This window comes from Falco naumanni, chromosome 5 (assembly GCF_017639655.2).
Source record: "Falco naumanni isolate bFalNau1 chromosome 5, bFalNau1.pat, whole genome shotgun sequence".
In the NCBI taxonomy this organism is placed as follows: Eukaryota; Metazoa; Chordata; class Aves; order Falconiformes; family Falconidae; genus Falco; species Falco naumanni.
This window is the reverse complement of record NC_054058.1, coordinates 25298637-25318757: the sequence shown is the minus strand read 5'-3', so window position 1 is coordinate 25318757 and position 20121 is coordinate 25298637. Positions and strand designations below refer to the sequence as shown.

Below are 20121 nucleotides of genomic sequence, written 5' to 3'. Positions count from 1 at the left end.
CTGTAACGCTAGTTCCTCAAGCTTTACTCTGATGCACTTGAACAGCACCTTCTTCCCAGCTCTCGCTGTTTTCATCATCCATCTTGTGCTACTTGATGACTCTTTCCAGGCCCTAGTTTCTGGATTCAGGTGATTTTTTTTGTGTGTGTGTAATAATATCAGCCTACAATAAGAAAAAGAAGTTTTTTAACCTACTTAGTTGCAGAGGAGAGCCTACTCAGGCATAACCAGACTGAAAAACTGAGTCATAAAAAAAGTCTTAAAATCCCTGCAGTTCAACTGAGAGATCCTCACATGCATAATTTTTTTAATATCATAAAAATCTCATACATTTTTTAAGCCAATCTTCTGAATTTTGTGAGGTTGATTAATGTTTCATGAAGGTCTGGGAGTGGCATTATTAAGTGTTAATGAGAATCAAGCCTTGATGAACTTAGAGCATTTCTCCCGGAAGAGGAGAGGCTGTGGGGGAGAAAGCTCTGGCACAAAAAGCTGGTTCCAGCCTTCCCAATTTCTGACTGCATGTAGTGCAAACACTTTGTTACAGAAATCATCCCAGACTTTGTGCTGAGCCTGAGGCATGCAGGGTCAGGATGTTAGGTGCCAAAAAAGCAAGGCAACTATGATAAAAAAGCAAAAAGTGCTCAATATTGGTGAGTGTGAATGTTTTGACATGGGACACTGCTAATCAATCCAGTTTAACACAGCCCCTCCATGCTTTAAAGGTTGTGTTTATGATCAGTAAATAAAACGAAGAAAACATATGTGCACACAAAGCCACATTCCTTGGCTGAAAATTAAAATTGGAGGAAAAGAAACTAATACAGAAATCTTTGAAAATGTACTTGTTAATATCTTGGTGACACAGTTGCTTTCTCAAAAAATTGCCCTTCATTTTAGTCAATTCTGATGATTGCTACACTTTTCCTGACCCCGCAGGATAATGATGTCAAATTTACATAAATATATCCAAAATGTCCAAACTTAAGCACTGTTAAAAAATGTGTTTCTGTGTTTTATCACACACTGTCTTTTCTGCTGGCTGACCTTTATCATGTAAATGTGAAAGTACTTAACCATGGCAAACCATGTGCTTTCATCAAGTCATACTCTTCCAATGCAATTAATTCCAGCTCTCCAGTTCTGAAATAGGAGGTGAGAAAGGAGTCCACACATTTAAGCAGCTACGTAGCAAAAGCTGCCATCAGGTACACTCTTTAAATCCAGAGAAAGCCGTGAAGGCTCCAGGATTTGCAGGGCTTGAGAAGAGAGTCCATAGTTGGGAATGGACCGACCTCTTATTTCAACATGGATTCAGCTCCCAATCAGGAGGTCTGCCTTGGTGGCCTGAGGCCTTCCTCAGTGGAGACCTGGATGGCTGATTTCACTTGGAAGCGTCATCAGGAGGCTGTGGAGTTTGTCACTGTAGGGCTATGCCACTCCACAGAAGCAGAAGAATTGAAAAGTGTCTTTGGTGCTGGAAGCTTGCCTGACACCCCTCTGCACCATACTTGTCTCTGCTGTAATATGTATATATTCCATAAATACACCCAACAGCAAAGCTCTGAGGTTAGAGGAGGAGGAAGACTGTGATAACCCACGCTAGCAAGCATGTGGGCAGTGGGAACACACTGGCTGGCCAGAAAGAAGTGGAAACCTTATTAAGTTGCTATTTGATCCAAATTAGACACTTTATTTTAATTTCAGGACTGAGCTGCTGGTAGCTGAGGCTAGACAGAGTCCAGCTAGTGGGACACTTTCTGTAGGCAGAGTGTTCCCCAAAAAAAGATCACTATTTTCCGGAAATGTTCAGCACCAACAGACCTCTATGAAATATAAAGGCTCAGTGCATCTGGGAATGAGCACATTGGTACATCCTGTCAGTCCCAGTGAGCTACATCTCATGTGTTGGCAACTCCTGGTTTTAGTTTGAATCTGTCAGATTTTCCCCACTCTTTCATTGCCTTCCATCCTCATCCAGCTTCCTTCAACCCCCTGCATGAGCTCCCCGTCCCCCAGATACCACACACACCAAGCTTTCATTCCTTGTATTTTCCCTACTGCGTAAGGAACAAACAGCAAAGCTCCAGAGGGAAAAAAGTTAGCCAGTGAGATGCTTGTTAAACAAATAAATTAGAATATATCAGCTCCCAGATGACAGATATTTCTCAACAGAACCGACACAACCCCTGTCACTGTGTGTTTCCTGGATGGGTGCATGCTCAGCTGAGACTCGCTGACATTGCACAGAAGCCACTTTTTCCAGCTGTTATTTTTGTTTCACAGGTAGCTGCAATTGCAAATGTATGGGGGAAGGCTGTCTGAATTGCTCTAGGGTACCAGATGGCAGCTATATTGCATCCATGCCATGGGGTAAAATTTTGGTCTGCTAGACAGTGGGGTGGGCTGGCACCCTGAGCTCCCCGTGCAGCAAGGGAGTTGTCACAAAATGCAGGTGTGCAGCAAACGGTGCTGACACGCGTTCTGCCACGGCTAAGAAATCTTCTCTTTTAAGGAGCGGCTTAAGGAAGCAGAGGAGGTCTATAAGGCTGGCATAGAGAATTGTCCGGAGAGCTCCGATCTGCATAACAACTATGGTGTTTTCTTAGTTGATACTGGTAAGTGAGAAGGAGCAAGGAATTTTCTTTCTCTGCCTTATTTGCTTTGATTTGTGTTACTCAGCAGTATACATCTAAAAGGATGTCAAAAGCATCCAAATCAATAGGCGTGCCTCCACTGTAGCTTGGAAATAAATATCCCTGCTGCTGAGATGGCACAGCCTACTGAAATCTGTAATCAATGCAGGCACTGTGTGGCAGTGGCATTCAGCCTTGCTGTTTCCTTCAGTGTTTCTCACCATCTTTGCACAGCCAGTTGTCCTCTTCAATTTAAGCTGGGCAGCACCCTGACAATACTGCCATTTCTCCAGGAAAGCGTGGCCACATCAAACCAAATCCCAGGCACACAAGTGGATTGTTACGGTGTTTGGAGCACTTGCAGCTCTACTTGGTGACAAAGCAGCTCTTTGACTCTAAAGGTTGAGTGCCACGGCTATGAGAGCAAACATGGCTTTTAAACCACAATCATCTGTGAAAACAAAACATAAGATACTGTGGGGTAAATTGATTTCTCAGGAGCTCCGTAATGACGTACAAAGCCTTTCTTTTCTGGGCTCCTGGTTCCTATCCAACTTCCCTGGACTCAGACACTTCCTGGCATCCACATAACAACAAAAAATGCTGCTGTAATTGCTGCCTGTTATTGACAGCTTTATAAGCAAGGCCAAGTTTGACAAATGACTAGTGGAAACCAAACTACTGTCTCACTCCAGTCCCCCCCAGAACAGAGGGGAGACTCAGTGATGAAATATTGCAGGCTTGAAGTGTGTGGTTGCTACCCATTCTGTCGCTTTCACACTGTGCCCAGCTCAAGTGATGCTTAGGAAGAAAGGGTAATGGTGTCCATCAGCCTGCAGTTAGCTGTCCTACCTCTGAGCTGACGCTCAGCCATCGCTTTTTTGTAGTACTTGTGTGAAATAAATATGAAGCCAAAATTCATAATCAAAAAAGGCTTCATGGCATTAATGACAGAGGTTGAGGTTCTGAATTTGTGCCCTGGCAAAATTCAAGTTTGCAAATAATAAGAATTCCTCAGTAATTTCACTCTGACATTGTACTCATCTTTGCTTGCCAACGCAGATAAACTGCCCTATTCCTGCCAAAAAATCTGGTTCAAACACAGTGCAGTGCACTTTCTATTTTTTGCACTTGTGTATTCTGCCAAAGTCAAAACGAACTTTTCCTGGTTTACTCCTACACTTCCCTACACACAAACAACAGGAAAAAAAAAACCCACTGACTTTTGATACTTCAGGCATGATGTGTAAATAACCCTTCTGGAGACATGACAAGGCGTGAAGGAAGTGACTGGTAGTGAGCCCATCACAGGCTGCACTCTTCCCCGGCAGGCACGGGGAGATGCTGTAAAACACCACGCCAGTTGCAGGATTTTGTGCAACAAGCCTCCAGCAAGTATCAGTTGTGGAAAGCCATACCTCTAGATAGCTCTGCAGTGGTCATACACTCTCAATGTGTCTCCTTTGATGATGCACATCACCCCTGTGTGCTGAGCAAGGGGGGACACTGGCTGACTTATAGACTGAGGTGCATGCCCAGCTGCTTCCCAAGATGTTTTGTAGATACAATTTTCAAAAACATCTAGATGGAGGCTGCTGCTGGATGTTTTGAGAAAGTCCCACCCTGAAAGACGTCATTGGCCTTGGATGAATCTTAAGTGCTTCTAAATCTCCCTACAGATGTCCCTCCTCTGTCCTAGAAAGGAGACACCAAGAAGTATCAGTGTTAGTTTTATATTGCATAGATAGTCTCAGGAAAACCAAACTTGATCTGAACAACTATGAAAATAAAATTCACATGGCAGCGTATGTCCAGTGTCCCAGCACGTGCAAGCTGTTTCCAAGTTCTGCAGCTAGAAAAGGAATTAAATACATTGTGAAGTGATTTGGCTTAAAAAATGCCAATGCTCAAAAGCTTTGTTGGTGGACAAAGCTCTGTTGAGTATTGGTTTTCATCGGGAGATTAACTGGTCTAAAGTGTGCAAACCAATGAAATGAGCACTGGCATTAAAAATACGATATTCACATTGCTGGAATGCTGGAACTTTATACTGTGCTCCATTAATTTATTTAGTAGGTAGTCAGCAAGTCCTGCCTGAGGAAAGCACTGCAAGATCCTTCTTGAGGAAAGACATTTTTTAGCTAAATAAAAATATACGGTCAGAAATAGAACTTCAGGCTTTGGGGCTAGTGGTCTGGCACGTTTCTTTTTGCACAGTGTTGTATTTTGTTGTCGTGATGTCATGGACTGCAGGACCTTGCCTCGGTAGACATTTTTGCACAGCGAAGCAGTGCCACCCAATGGCTCCTCTGCAACATATTGACGGTGCCTACCTGCTCCAAAACAGGCACCTGGGCACCTCTGGTCTGGGATTTATTGTCCCAAGGTGGGAATTAGCTGGTCACTGGCAGCTACTCCCAGTCCTGTTGAGCAAGGCAGAAAGACTGAGCAAGGCCAGTGCAACAGGGGCAGAGGGAATAGTCTCTGTTTGGAAAAAGCTGAAAATATTTGTGGCTCTGGTGGGGTTGTGGGGAATACTGGGTGGCTTGTTCTCTGTGTCTCCATTGCCCATCTCTCCAGTGGGCCAGGGTCAAAGAATGCTCTACCAGGAGATGGTTCAGGTGGGCTCTGTCCCTAGCACAGAGGGTGCGACCACCCTGCAGTATGGTTGGAGGGTGCTTTCAGTCAGGAGTCTTCTTCTGGTGACTGTACCCTTGACCTGCAAAATCCCACCCGTAGAAAATCTATTTCTCAGGATTGTCTCTGAATATTGGAGCCTAAATCTTAGTTTGGACAGCAATTTTCCTTACACTTAATCTAAAAAGGCTGAGGCAGGATTTCTTTCTCTAAGTGGTTCTCATGCATAGACCGATAGATGAAAGAAAACCCAGAGCATTACTGAGTGTCGAATTTGTGACAGGATTTTTCTGATTCACCAGTTTAATAGCTGCTTTCCTCTCCAGGAGCTCCAGAGCGAGCTGTGTCCCACTACAGGGAGGCCATCCGCCTGAGCCCCGCTCACCATGTGGCCATGGTGAACCTGGGCAGGCTTCACCGCTCCCTGGCACAGAACAAAGAGGCTGAGGTGTGGTACAAGCGGTAAGAATTTGGGATGGGAGACAGAAGTTTCCCTCTTCCCCTGTACAGCTTGTCTCTGCTACAGAGCCTCTGATACATGAATCTGTCAGCGCATGTTTTGGTTTTCCTCCCTTCCTTCTCCGTCCATTTGAAATCAGATTTACCTTTGCTTATTTGGCTGTTTTGGGGGAGTGCTTGGAGAGGCAGCGCAGACTTAGGCAGTGTTGACTTCCCTGGACTGCCGCTTTTGGCTGGAGGATGCTCTGACAATAAAGTCAGAGCTTTCTTGGTGGCATGAGCAGGTTATTAGCACAACTCCCACCCTGCTCGAAGCTGGTCTGTGGGTGCCACAGCAGTAACAACCATAGCTGCTGCACAGCCCAGCACCGAAACCTTGGTACCACCAGTAACTCCAGCCCTTCACAGCAGTGTGCCAGTAGGCAGGCTCTGACTACCAGTGTGCAACAGGGTGGACTGTTTAGGGTTTTTTGCCTGCTTTTTGGCTCCCAGATTTGTGCTCACACTCCCCAGGTTCTGCCACCATCAGCCATCCCCACCCCTATGGCATGCTCACGTGCACTTTGGAGGTGGTCCTCTCCCCTTCTCAGGTGGCCAGAGGGGTTGCTGCTGTGGGCACACTCATCCCTCCTTGCGACCTTAAGTCTGTGCTTCCCGTGATGGGATGAGCCCAGTGCAGGGCTTCACTGCTCCATCCCAGCACAAGCCACACCTCGCTCTTCTGCTTTGATCCTCACACCACCTCTTTTTCCCAAATCCCAGGGCCCTGAAGGTATCTCGGAAGGCTGAAATCCTGTCCCCGCTGGGGGCTCTGTATTACAACACGGGGCGGTATGAAGAGGCATTGCAGGTTTACAGAGAAGCGGCATCACTGCAGCCTGTGAACAAAGAGATCCGGCTGGCGCTGGTGAGTGTGGGGCGAGCTTGGCCAGGGCAGGGCCATGCAGGTGGATCACCAGCTGCTGAGTGCAGCGTCGTGTATTAAGGAGAGCTGAGCTTTTGAAGGTCATAACCCTTTACAATGTGGCTCCCTAGGCTCAGGTTTTAGCAATGATGGGGCGGACAAAGGAAGCTGAGAAGATGACGAACCATATACTCAATGAGGATGCGGAGTGTCTGGAGTGCTACCGCCTTCTGTCAGCCATTTACAGCAAGCAGGAGCACTATACCAAGGTACTGTGGCCATGGGATACCTTTGTCCCAAGGGCTCACACACAGAGCTCAGGCTGAATTTTACATTCCATCTCTCCAGAGACATGTCACATACCTTACCACACATCCAGTAGATTTATTTTTTCACTAAAACCTTTATTTAGGTACTGGGACTGAAGCTAAGCAGTATGGTTTTCTTATCACTTACTGCTCCAGCAGCTGTCAGCCCCACTGCCCATCAGCCACAGGCATTTAAAAAGCCCATTTCCACTTGTGTTAATGGTGTGGGGCAAACAAGGGAAGGAGGAAGATGAGTCTTACGTTGGGAGGCCTTAGTGGCAAGGAGAGCATGAGAAGTGGAAAGGCGTGGAATACAGTAACGCAGTGTTCTCTTGCTTTTTCACAGGCACTTGAAGCTATAGAAAAAGCTCTTCAGCTAAAACCAAAGGATCCAAAAGTCATATCAGAGCTCTTTTTCACTAAAGGAAACCAGCTAAGAGAACAGAATCTCCTTGACAAGGCTTTTGAGGTATGACTGGTCCAAGCCCTAGGGATAGTTAGAGTGAGCTCATTGCATCTAATACGCGCTGGTGCACACACCCTGGGTGCTGGCCTTGGGATTTCAGCAGTTCACCAGCGGTATAGCTAAAGCTGTGGGGCAGCTAAAGCTTTAACTTTGCCAGACTTCGCTGCAACTTCTTTCCTCATTCCTGTGTGGAAATACAGCTCCCTGCTCTGAGAGCTTAAGTACGAGTTGAGGTGGGGTTTTGGAGAAGCCTAGGCATTTTCTCATTGACCAGACCCTTGTTCCATCCAGCCCCAGCCCCTCTTGCTGGTGATGGCCAACTCCAGGTAGCTCAGCTGGAAGCTTGGGGACCTGTAAGAGCCCACCTTGTTGTTATACCTCACCTCATTACCTAATGGCTGAGACGTTGACTTATCCTGTGGAGCAGGAGACTTGATAGCTCAGAAATTGTTAGCATTAAATAATAACACAGAGTAGTATTGGGACAGTTGTGAATATTCTCAGTATCCCTAGAGATGTCTAATCCCAATTTGAATCCTTTCCTGTGGTGACACCATAAAAAATGGTACTGTTTGACAGAGTTCTTGTTGCTGCTTCTCCCATGCACAGTGGCAGAAGCAGCGGGGAGGGATAGCACTGCCCTCGGGTCCCTGTGAAACCTCCACGCAAGTGGCTGTACCGTGGTCTGCTGCCAGCTCCATATTGCAGCCTTGTAGATAAATAGTATCACAGCCCATACACGACTTGTGGTTGGCAAGCACCTGCCCGAGGAAATGCCCCTGACATGCAGGAGACCCCAGTGGTGCAGGGTGGCAGGGAGAGGTCACAGGGGTTGGTGTGGCCCTTCATAGGGTGCAGTGGGCAGGGAAAACCTGTGAGATGAGCTCAGCGGTGAAGCAGTATATTACATTGCCTCTGCTGTAAAGAAACTGAATTTCAGCTTATGCATTGCATACGAGAAGGATTTGAAATTCTATTTTAAATGTATTCAGGAGTGAAAACTTTGTTTCCCTTTCCCCTCCACCACTGTTTTTTTTTGAAGGGTCAGCCTCATAACCTAAAACCATTTTATATTTATGTAGAGCTATAAACGGGCGGTGGAGCTCAACCCGGACCAAGCTCAGGCCTGGATGAATATGGGAGGCATTGAGCACATCAAGGTATGAGAGTTTCGCTTTCCCTTAAGCTGTCAAGTGCAGAGACTCAGGACAGAAAGCTAAATTTGTTTCAGACTGCCAAGAGCTGCATGTTCGTACACAATGAGTGTCCCTGACATAATTTATCTAAAAAGGAGGAAAGTCAGTCCACCCCAACTAGATTTTCCCAACCAGGTTGCATGGGAATATGTATCCTGTAATATAAAGCTTGTATTTTAAGAGGGCAGGCTTCGAGGAGCAACCTCCCATCTCTATAAAGTTTTCTTGCTTCAATTGCTGACCTACTTTAGAAAAATATCACTGTGAGTCACCTTCTAAGATTCCTCTCTACCTAATTAATTTAATAAAGATGTCTAATGCAGAATACTGGCATGAAATTACAAAAATAGACAGCCCGCCCTGTGGTTGCTTATCTGTTTGAATACTTTAGCATATCATTATGATTTGGGTCTTAAGGAGTCACGTTGTGTGATATTCTCAAGCTGTCCTACCACTGAGTAAAATTTAACTCTTTTGGTACAACATAATGGAAAAATTAAAATCTACTTCTTGCCATGTGAGTTTGCTCAAATTTAGGCTAATGGCACCTGGTGATCCATTTCATAATGTAGAAGTATTCCTGTTATCTAACAGTATTAAGTTTGATAAACTCTTTTTCCTTTGTTTTATGGTCTTTGCCATTCCCAGGGAATGAACTTTTTATGTCAGGGAATGCAGATGAGATCTGTCACTCATTTTCTTTGTAGGGGAGCTACGTCACTGCCCGTGGCTACTATGAGAAAGCCTTACAGCTGGTTCCAAACAGCAAGTTGTTGAAGGAGAATCTGGCCAAACTGGATCGCTTGGAGAAACGGTTTCAGGAAGTCCAGGAGAAAGACCAAACATAGCGTTCAGTCACCAGTGAAAAGAAACCCTATGGCCCTTGGAGAAGAGTATGGTGAAAGCCTATTGCTTGAAGTGATGCTGAAGGAACTTTGATAGGACTCAGAATTATGGAAGGCAAATTTTGAATGCATGCTTGTCTTTGACCAAAGTTACAGGAGACACTTGACTCCTGTGGGACATGCTGGGGAATGAATGAAAACCTTCCTTTAATCAAGATTTATGTTTAGGTTGAACCCATTTTAATCACACCAGGAGTGTGAGTGGGACTTGTACCTTCGATATCTTGGTTATCACTGGGGAAACAATGAAGACAAAGTGCTCATCCATTGCAGCAGGGGTGAAATAGCACCTCCTGTTGCTTGACACAGTGTCACCTCGTCCATGTAAAGTACCACTGATGGGCTTCATTGCAAGTGCTGCCAGGTCCTTCTGAGCCAGGAAAGATGGTCATAACAGTCACATGAAAAGGTTTCAAGGGGTTGATGCTGAGAAAGTGGTGGCCACTTTTACAGCTCTAAATGTGACTGGAAAATTATTCTAAAGAAAGGGAAAATGGTATCTGAATATCACCCTAGAGGATGATTCTACAAGTAGGACAAATGATCCTTTGAGGGAAGATCTCACCTGAATGTTTTACTCATAAGGTAGTAATTTTGTAGTAATTCAGGTTCATGACATCAGTACTGTCAAATATCATATGGCTTTACCCTTTGCTCTCTCCCTCCAGGCCAAATAATTATTATTCTGAAAAACAATGGAAGCATCCAAAGGGAATAGGAAGCTCTAGGATTATTTGTCCTCCTGTCCAGTCCCCAGTAAAAAAACAACCAACCAATCTGATCAATATAGGAGGCAAAGTAAAGCCACAGAGAGATTAGGGAAGATTTCCTAGGCTGGAAAGGTACTAAAGAGGCTTTTTTATGGGTGTGCAGGGACAAAGCCCATTTATCATGGTGATAACACTGACAAAACACTTTGTCAAAGTGTTCTCACCCCTCCCCCAAAAGATATAGAAAATTACCCATAGCTGATCAGTCATAAATCTATATTTTAAATACTGGAAAGGGAAAACAAATTCTCTTCAGAATGAGGGCTTTTATTTTTGAGCTTTATTTATTTAACTTATAGTAATCAAATAATTAATATATTTTTTCTGTTTTATATGAATTGGGCAGTATCCTTCACAGCTGGCCACGTGGCTGGGCATTGTGACTTGTATTGTATGAAGTTAGAAAAAAGCAATACCACCGAGGCATGCCTGAATAACTCCCTTTCACGATGTTTCTAAAGCAAGTAGCTGCAGATCACATTTGACCATACTGTCACTGCAATACCAGCACTTCTGCTGCTTCTAGCAGGGTTTGTACCAGTTCGCAGAGTTAGTGGGATCATGCTTGGTGCCACTGCCTTTGGGTTTGGACATCAGGGTAGGTCATCAGTTTGTTCCTCTTGCAGCGAGAAACTGCTGTAAAAGTTGTTATATTTCAGCTAGGCTGTGACCAGTTCCTGCAGAAGAGCAGCCCAGGGTTTGGCATTATTAGTAAAGGATAGTTCCGGTTAGGTAGGTGATGCCTTGGTACACATCTGTCAGGAAAAGCCTCTGTGGCAGTGACCCATGTGGCACGCAGGTTTAGTTGGTGCTGGCCATGGCACCTCAGCAAGCTCCAGATTTCTGGTGGCTCCACTGGCTCCATTTAAAAAGCTCGGTGTCTAGCCACTACTGGTGGTCAAATTACTGACAAATTATTAACATGACTCCAACTGCATTTGGAGCTCAGAGAGTGTCCAGACTGGGACAGATGTCTGCCCTGCCAGGGCTTGTGGACCTGCTAGAGCCATGGCTGTGTGCCCACCAAGACGAGACTGGACTTGAGAGGTAGTGGTCAAGGAGTCCAGCCAGTGCCTACAGCTGGGAGGGAGAGACCATTGCAGGGAGAAGGTGGTGACATATGTTTCTGGGCTCTCTCCCTTTGAACCAGTTTCCCAAGGCAGCAGCTGGGACCAAAATAAGCAAGTCTTTTGCTGGTGTATTTTCTTTTCTCCTCTCAGCCCAAAGCACTCTGCTTTCCAGGGCCAACGGCAGGTGTGAGGTCCTGGGGCTGGACCAGCAACTCTTTGTCTTTTCACATGACTTTTATGGCTGTGGACTTGCCAACCTGACATTTCTGCAGGTCCCCAGTGCGGGTGCTCTGCTGGATGCCACGTATGGAGTAGCTTTGCACAGCCCTGGCACTGCCAGGATGGCCAGGAGGAGATGGGGTCACGCCAGCAGCGTCCCATCGGATGGGGAAACTGAAGCTTAAACGCCTTTGAGAGCAGTCTTTTGCCCACCGTGCATTGCAGAGTCGTAGGTGGTTCATTACTGGGGTGTTCAGAGGTACCTGGACCATAAACCTCCGCCTCTCCCCAGGGTGAGCCTGTCTGTGGGGCAGCTTCACCGAAGCCCTGTGTGCCAAGCTGGCTGGCTGCCCGTGGTACCACCCTGTGGCGGTGGCTTTGGGGGCTGGCAGAGGGCTGTTTGGTGCAGCCCCAACAGCACAAAGCCCCCTGCAGAGGAGGCAGCTCCAGAGTGCTCCAACAGCTCGCCGAGGCATGGGGGATAGGGGTGGGGGGAGGTATGTCTTATTTAAAAATGTGTATCAGCTATGAAGTTTGCCTCATAAAGATATATTAAATAAATACTATATATTCTACAGGCCCCACAACAGTGTGGCTTTAAATTGTGGCCAGTGAAACATATTTTTTCAAATATAAAGTAACTTGTATTTTTTATAGCAATGCTTTGTGAAGGGGAAGTCTTGGTTCTGTGGTTTTAACTTCAGCTTAAATCTTAGTTTGTCTTTTTGGAGAGACCTGGTAGAAATGATTGGCTCATTCTTGTCCTAGAACCTGATCAAAGCCATCTTGACCTCCTAAAACCAGTGCACATGTAAAAGTATAATACAGCTTTGGGTGCTCTCCTCCCAGATCCTGGAGAAGGATTACCATTTTTGCAGCACTGTCTTACTTGCAGAATAATGAGACCACCCTCCCTGTGGGTTTGGTTGGAAGGCGTGGCTTACGTTCATCCACTTACCTGAGTTAGGCAGGTAACATATCCATGGAGTTTAATCCCAGTTGAACCAGATTATGTTTATATGCTGAAAGGCCGACTCCACATTTTGGAGCTAGAATTGTGGTAGTTACGGAGAGAGGAGAGCTCAGTAATGAAACCCCGCTTTCCTGAACCAGCACTTTATACCCCATCTATGCAGGATGATGGTCTGCAAACTGGCAGCGTATTTGGAGAATGACTCAGACCATAAGCTACCAAAGCAGTTAAACCCTTGTGAAGTTTGGAGCTGACTCCCTGTCTCGTTGGCGTCCATGCTGAAACGCTGTGTTTGTTCAGGACATTAATCTTATGAAAGGTTTATTGCAGGCGAAGAAGAAGAATGGAGTATGATATGAAATGAGTTACCTCCACCAAAACAGAATGCTATTGTGGATGATAAATCAAGGAACTTACCTTGTGATAAACTGGATATTATCTTAATTAATCATAGGAAATGTCCTCTTCCTCTAGCATTGCACAGCTTCTAAAATAATGAGTTATAAATACATTGTTTTTTGTCAACTCCGGCGCTCAGCATGGTTAGCAGAGATTACAAATTAATAAATGGCTGAAGCTCTACCTGGAGGGGGAAGTTCGCGCTCTGCAAGTTGCATTGGCTAAACCTCAGTGCTCACCAATATTAGAGTGGAGAATTAACGGAAAGCTGGTTAGGCAGGACTCTTGTGTACTCACTGTGCATTTTAATCCTAAATGAAAAACTTAATAATTGTGTTGCTTTTTCCTTTCCCCATGAATAATATTTTCAGCTGATGGATTTTGTTTTGTTTTATTGCTTATTTAAAGCACAGCATTCTTTGCTTCCACTCCTTTTCCATCCCCCAGGATAAACGATGCAGTGGGGGGCATTTTCTTTCTCTCATAGACTGCTTGGACTAGATGTTCCTACAGATGTGCAGGCCACTTGTTTTGGCCAAACAGCAAGTGAATGCAGCAGTGCAAATGGCCTTCATTCCAGAGATCTCGATGAGGATGTGTGCATGCATGCACATAGGTGGAAGAAGTCTAAGTCAAAAAAATCCAAAATAAAGAGCCTAACTTGCAGGGGAAGCTGGACACCCCTAAAATTATCTAAAAACTATGAAAGCTTCTTAACAATTATAGAAACCAAGCCAATTATGGTATACAATATTTGGTGAAAGAAGATAATTTCTAATTTTAATAATTAAGCAATTTGGAATGTAGTTGTATGATCCTTTGCCCCACTTTTCCTCCAGCTCAGTGAAACAGTTGGTATATGCTTCAGTCTCGTCAGTCTGTATGTGATTAAGTTGCCCAAGTGCTCAATTTCTATCTTTCATATATATGCAATTATGCACAATCTTTGGAAAAAATTAGCCCTTAGAGGGTTTTTTCTCCAACTTTCAGTCTCTTGCAGCAGCATCAAAATGCACCATCTTGCTTTCATGTACATTTAAAACCAGCATTAAAAAAAAAAAAAAAAAAAAAGGGAAAAAAGGGGAAAAGAAAAAAAAGTGCTTGGCATTCACTAGTGTTACGATGTGGCAAAGTTGCTTCAGGTAATCTCAATAATTTCGTGCAAAAGTTCATTGCCATGTTTGTAATGACTTGGTGAAAATGTTTTCTTCTGGAAAATACCCCCAGTGGTATCCTCTGTAAAAGTTATGGCTTCTACAACTGTATTACTGTAGAAATCTCTGCCTGAAGTGGATGTCACGCTGTGTGTTCCTCTCATGTGGGAGTTGTTTGCATTGCCTGTTATTCATATGGCTCTTATTTCTGTATCTAATTTCTTTTTAATCAGTTGTGCATATCTTTAAAAAAAACTCAAGAAAACAGCCCATAGATTAGAAGTCTTCTAAAAATAAATTCATACTTAGCAGCAGCTGGATGTATGTCAGTGGTACAGGAATTTGCAAAGTCTTTGCTTTTTTCACTGTGGGATTTATGGCTAGATTTCACATAAAGGAGTTATGCTCTAAGTCTTTGCAAAAGAAAATGTATGTAAATGTCTATTTTATATAAAAAGTAAGAAAAGAAAGTGCCATGTCTGGTTTTATTCTCTTGGCTATGGGGTCAGCCTGTTCCTTAGGACCAACCATGAACAAGTTGTTCTGGAGGTGGAAGGGCCAAAGTTTCTTACTCCGCTTGAATTACATTTCACTGCCCAAGGAGTCCCAGTTACAGTTCATGTAGGAGCAACTATGCAGCACATGTATTTAAGTCTGGCCATATAAAAATACGGGAGCAGGCATTTTTTGGAGCCTGAGCATGAGAAAGGATGACGGCTGGTGCTTACACGGTCTTGGTGACTGAAAATGTTATACTGACATAAGCTGTTCATGTCAGGCTTTATACATCTGTCATTAATGTGTCAAACAAGTCTGCAGAGTAGAAAAAGAAAGAGCAGAAATTAAAAAGAAACTCATTTTTTTCTAATTCCCTTCTTCCTGGCTGACATTCCCAGATGCTCCTGCATGCTTCCAGGGCTTGAGTTTGCTCGGAGGATTGTGATGGCGATGAACACCTCCACTGAAAATGGACCTGAAAGAGAACCAAAAGCCCTGAACACAAGCCATAGTGTTTCCTGTCACCTTGGTGTGTGCAAACCCCTCTGCAGCACGAAGGGACATCGCATGCTGCCTTTGAAGTCAGTCCATACAGCCTGAAGTTCTCTCAGATCCCAGCAGAAACAGGGTTTCTTAATGGAGCTTGCTACCCAACACCCACCTGCCCACATCCTCATTTGTGCTGATGGAGAAATCAGATGTATGCCCAGGCCACAGCCTGGATCCTGCCCCACGCAGCAGCGTGCAGTTTTGCCCTTCGAGCAGAACAAGGAACAGAGCTCGGCGGTCCTGCCTACCTCCGCTGCCTGCAGATCCAGTTGGCCTTTGGCATTGTTACCACGGGAGAGAGGGTCTCCTGCTGCCAGCTGGCCAACAGGGCAGGCAGTGCCCCCGGGGATGGGCCGCGGCCTGGCAAGCAGGGACAGCTGGGCTGCCCTCACCTCCGCCAGGGCGTGCACCCCCCAGCTGCTCAGCAGCTCCCGAGATGGGATGGAGGTGGCTGCTCTGCTGTGGGTGACACCAGGGCCCTGTGTGTCTGGAAGCACCGCAGCACCTGGGGGCTCTGCAGTTTCTGCCCCAAAACCAAAAGGCAGCTCCATGCTTTTGGTTGCTCCTGTAGTATTTGGATAGCGGCCCTCCCTGTGGAAAAGGTCAAATAATTTTCATCCTCACAGCAGCTACTTAAGCTTCTCTGTAAACCTGTGTATTGCTTCACAAATGAAATGCTGCTGGAGGTGTCCAACTCTTTTGGTGTCCTCTGGGAAGGAAGAAGCAAAGACACCACCATACCTTATAAACACGCCCCTCTGGCCAGCCTGGGCGAGGAGAGACCACAGAGCAAGGAACTTGGCTGGACTTACCATTACCTGCGCTAACCCTCCTCTGCAAAAGCAATGAGATGCAGCTCAGGTCTGGTGGCAATAGCGAGGGGGGACATTAGATCCTGCCACAGTCCCCATGGGGAGTGGGCAGCAAACTACAAATAGGAGAGCCCAGGGAGCTGGTGACCTCCTGGAGAGCCTCCAAACCCTCCTGAGTTTCAGCTCTGCAACCTCACCTGCCAAAACCGATTGACCTCTCATCAGTTAAAGGGATCTGTCGGCTGGGGGGAGGTGGATGTTTTTCCCTGTGTGTAGCAGAGCATAGCCTGGGCTCCAGCACCGCGTACCTTCCCTGGGCTGTGGTGGGAGCTAGGCTACTCTTGCTGCTTCTGTCCCTCCTTGCTCCATGTGGTGAGTCTTGTACATCTTCTACATCTCCCCAGCGTAGGGGCTACAGCAGTTCATGCTGGTGTTATCTGCTCTTTTAAGCTACCAAAGCAGTGAATATAAGCAGTCAGTTTCATAAATGGTGCCAGGGCTTGGTGTGCTTGCCCCTCATGAGTGATTTTGGGCTGCCCTTGCTGTAGCTTTGCTGGGACCACAAGCCCTTCTTACCCTCTCCATCTAGGTGCTGCTCACCACAGCCCGCCTCTTGGCTGCTGTGGCGAGCCATTCCCCATGCAGGCTGCTCACCTGCTGTGTGGTCCCTTGGCTGTGCAGCAAAGAGAAATAATTTGGTCCCATTGAGCTTTCTAACTGATGACCCTGGGGCATCCAGGTCAGAGAAGCGTCTAGGAGAGCAATGAATGGCAGCATGTTCTCAAAGCCTTCTTGCACATTCTCCTGCAGTGGCTAATGTTATTTACAACTCCCTGTCTGGCTTGCTTCCATATGAAAGCTTCCTTCCTAGGGATGCTTTAGGTAAGAGAGGGAAGTAAGCACAGGTTAGGCTGCAAAGGGGGTCAAGTTGGGCAGTAGCATGGTGATCTTCATAGTGACTTGCTCCTAGTAATGAAACAAATTATAAAAAGATCTTCCCGCCTGGGGCAAGAGATGAAATAACCACCTAACTGCTCTCCCTCCCACCCTACTCCAGTATGATGCTAGATCTTCTGCTGTTGCCAATGTTATTTCTCTCCCCAGCTAAGGGAGTGGTGTTTTCTCTATCATTTACCTTCCTGACAAAGTCTATTTATTTTCTACTTCACTAGTAGACTTGCTGCTATAGCAATAATCACCACAGTCTCTTGTTGGAAAAGCTAGTCAGCAGCAAGGGCTAGGGAGAGCTTGGTCCAGGTCAGTGGCTTGGAAAATTGTGCCTGATTTTTGTGCCTGAGCTTTTTGCAGTAGTCAAATCCTTTAAGGCCAGAGAGTTCTCTGGGAATACGATAAAATGCTATGAAAAGGCGGGAGGGGGAGAGGGTGGTCTGAACAGAGCAACAGGTAGCTGTTAGCCCCTTTACAGGCAGATGAGGGTTGTGCAGGGACCTTGCACAACTGCAGGAATTGTGCAAGGATCCCCACAACCTTGTGGCATGAGTTTCACTTGTTACCCCACTTGTCTTGGGGTGGTTGGCCATCCAGGTAGAGGAGAAAGATGTGGGCTTCTCAGTTCACTGGCACTCAGATAAGGTGGTATGAGAGGTTGGTGGGCTTTTTAATACCTGTCAGCTTGATGGGAAGTTTAAGCAAGTAGCATCACCTTCAAGCCTACACAGAGGACATAAGCCTCAAAGTCAGAGAGGGGTGTAGTGGTGGTGTTGCAATGGTAACATTTTGGATCCAGACTTGGTCTCCTGGTGACTCCAGTAAATTGTTCCAGGCTCTCACCAGGGCAAGGACAGTGCAAGTACTTCCTAAATCATGAGCTTTATAGTGCTTATGTTTGTATGGCTGGGAACTGAACTTTTATCCCAGCTTTGGCTTGGAAGAGGCAGGGGACCCCTCCTATTGACATGAGAAACACATTGGATGGGAGTGATTAACAGTGATTTTTAGCTGGTGCAGACTTGGGCCAGCTGAAAGGAGTGGAAGCTGCTGTCTTCTTCTCAGCAAAGCAGCTGAGATGCCAGCCCTGATGCTGCCCCTCTCCGCAACCATCCAGCCTGGAGAAGCAGAGCTCTGCTATGAGAAGTTGCAGTTGGTTCCTTTTCTTTGTGTCCCAGGTATTTAAGATCGCTCCCCTTGTGTATCTTTACTATGGTGGTCATGATCTGGAGCTGCCTGGGGGAAGCAGCACACCTCTTTCTCCTCCACCCAGCATGGGACCCAGCAGGCCTGTCAGTGTGTGCATCACTCTGTGCTGGCCGAGGACTGGCGGGGTTTTCCCTAGACAACATGAACAGGGTTGCCACGAATTTATCTCAAACTGCACAGTTCAATGAAGCATCTACAACTTAACCAGACGTAGCCACCCCTAAATCAAACCTTCCCTGTGCTCGTTGTCTGCATTTGTAAGGCACAATTGGTGCCAAAAGCATTGTGAGGGAGCTCTGTCTGCTTGCCATGTGTTTCAGACCAAAGCTAAGACCGAGTGCTGGGCCAGCTCAGTTCAGAGACAACATCTTTCACGATGACTTTACTTGCTCAGGTTAAGTGCCCCAGGGCACTTAAGGTATGGAAGCTTTGAAATAACAAACTTTGAATGAAGCCTGGTGGCATCGTTATAACCTGTTGCACTTGTTACTGAATTTTCTAAGTCCCAGGTGCATTTAGTTAAGAATAATTAGGCTACTGGATGAAATCTAAATTTGCTTTCTTTTTTTTTTTTTTTATGACTACACACACATCATGAAAGTACTTCACAGGAGACCTCAGCTTTACACACATCAGCTTCTTAGTGTGTTTTCATTTATCTCCATATAATTGCCTTCAGCTTGGAGCTCAGGCTGGAATCAGGAAAGCTGTGACACCTGGATTTGCCCCATTAATTCCCTACTTGCCAGAAGAGCTTGAGGTAATGCATTTGAGCATGTGGGGCCTCGTCTCGCTTCAAAACACTCTTGTTTCCATCATGTGTGTAGGCCTGAAGTGTGGAATTCATCCCATTGACCTGAAGAGCCCGAGGAAGCTCTGCAGCTGGGATTCTTCTCTCAGATCATTGGTGGGAGACAGCTGGTGCCTGGTGGGCAGCCCCAGTGGGTCTGAGTGGCAGACCCTTCCTCCTGGGCAACGGGGAGGAGTGGCAGGAGCCACCGCTTTCATCCTCAAGTCATAGAATGCTGCTCACTCACCAGTGGAAGCTGGAGTAAAATTCCCTCTTGCCCAGCTTCCCAGGCTGACCTCTCTCCCAAAGTGGAAGGGAACGAGTTGAACTAATGGTGAAGACAACATCTGTGGCTGGTGTGAGCTAATGCAGCTGTGGAGCTTTTGTGGCATGCGCCTGCTGAGGGTTTCCTTGGGTTTATGGTACAGAAAGAGTTTGCAGAGGTGGGAAGGAAGGGATACCACAAAGTTGGTAATGGGGAAAACAAGTTTCTCTCTTCTAATGCAAACTAGTACGCATCCTCAGATAGCGCTACTGAAGTTTTTTTACTATCTAGGTATGCTCCCGAAGCAGGGTTTTGCCCTCTGTTGGTGGGCTATTTGAGTTGGAGGTCATGATCTCCCATTACCACAATTACCTTTGTCCTACTTTCAACTGATTTTCTGAGGATTGCAACACCTTATCAGCTTATCTCCTCTTGTGGCCAGAAGTTTTTCACGTGGAGACTTTCTGCATAACTTACATAACGGTCTTATGATTATCTGTTGTTTGTTTCCCAAGGCTGGCTCCCTTGATTAGAAGTCCTTTCATTCATCAGTTTTGACGACTTGAGATGGTGAGTACTTGAAAGAGTGGGTCAGCTTGACCCAGACTTTATGCACAGCTTTGTTTAATGCCAGCAACCTTCCCTTAAGAAATACTTTGACACAAATAGTTTCTATACAGTGGCATCAGGAGGATGCCTCCCTGGTCCCCTGCATCTTGCCTAGCAGCTTGCGTGTATATAAGGAAAAATATGGAACAATGATTGTGGGATGATGCTTTATGAGTAACTGAGCAGGGCACAGCTCTATTTAGAAAAATACTGCTTGGTTGCACATTGCCAGAGCAAACACTGGCACCTGTGGCAAAACAGTATTTGCCACCTCCCCCCCATCCCAAAACCCACTCCTTGCACATGAACCAGTTTGACAATGTCTGTAGCAGGAAGTCACAGGAG

General features: G+C 45.9%; 1 protein-coding gene across 1 annotated transcript in view; it reads left to right on the top strand.

Annotated features, from left to right (window-relative positions):
• The window catches only part of TMTC1 (transmembrane O-mannosyltransferase targeting cadherins 1), a 149171-nt gene extending 134614 nt beyond the window's left edge, over positions 1 to 14557 (top strand). The window contains 7 exon segments of the mRNA XM_040596045.1: positions 2516 to 2618; positions 5600 to 5735; positions 6495 to 6639; positions 6768 to 6905; positions 7291 to 7413; positions 8493 to 8570; positions 9314 to 14557. Coding sequence (XP_040451979.1) covers positions 2516 to 2618; positions 5600 to 5735; positions 6495 to 6639; positions 6768 to 6905; positions 7291 to 7413; positions 8493 to 8570; positions 9314 to 9454 — 864 coding nt within the window. The 3' untranslated portion in view covers positions 9455 to 14557.
• The last annotated feature ends 5564 nt before the right edge of the window (positions 14558 to 20121 follow it).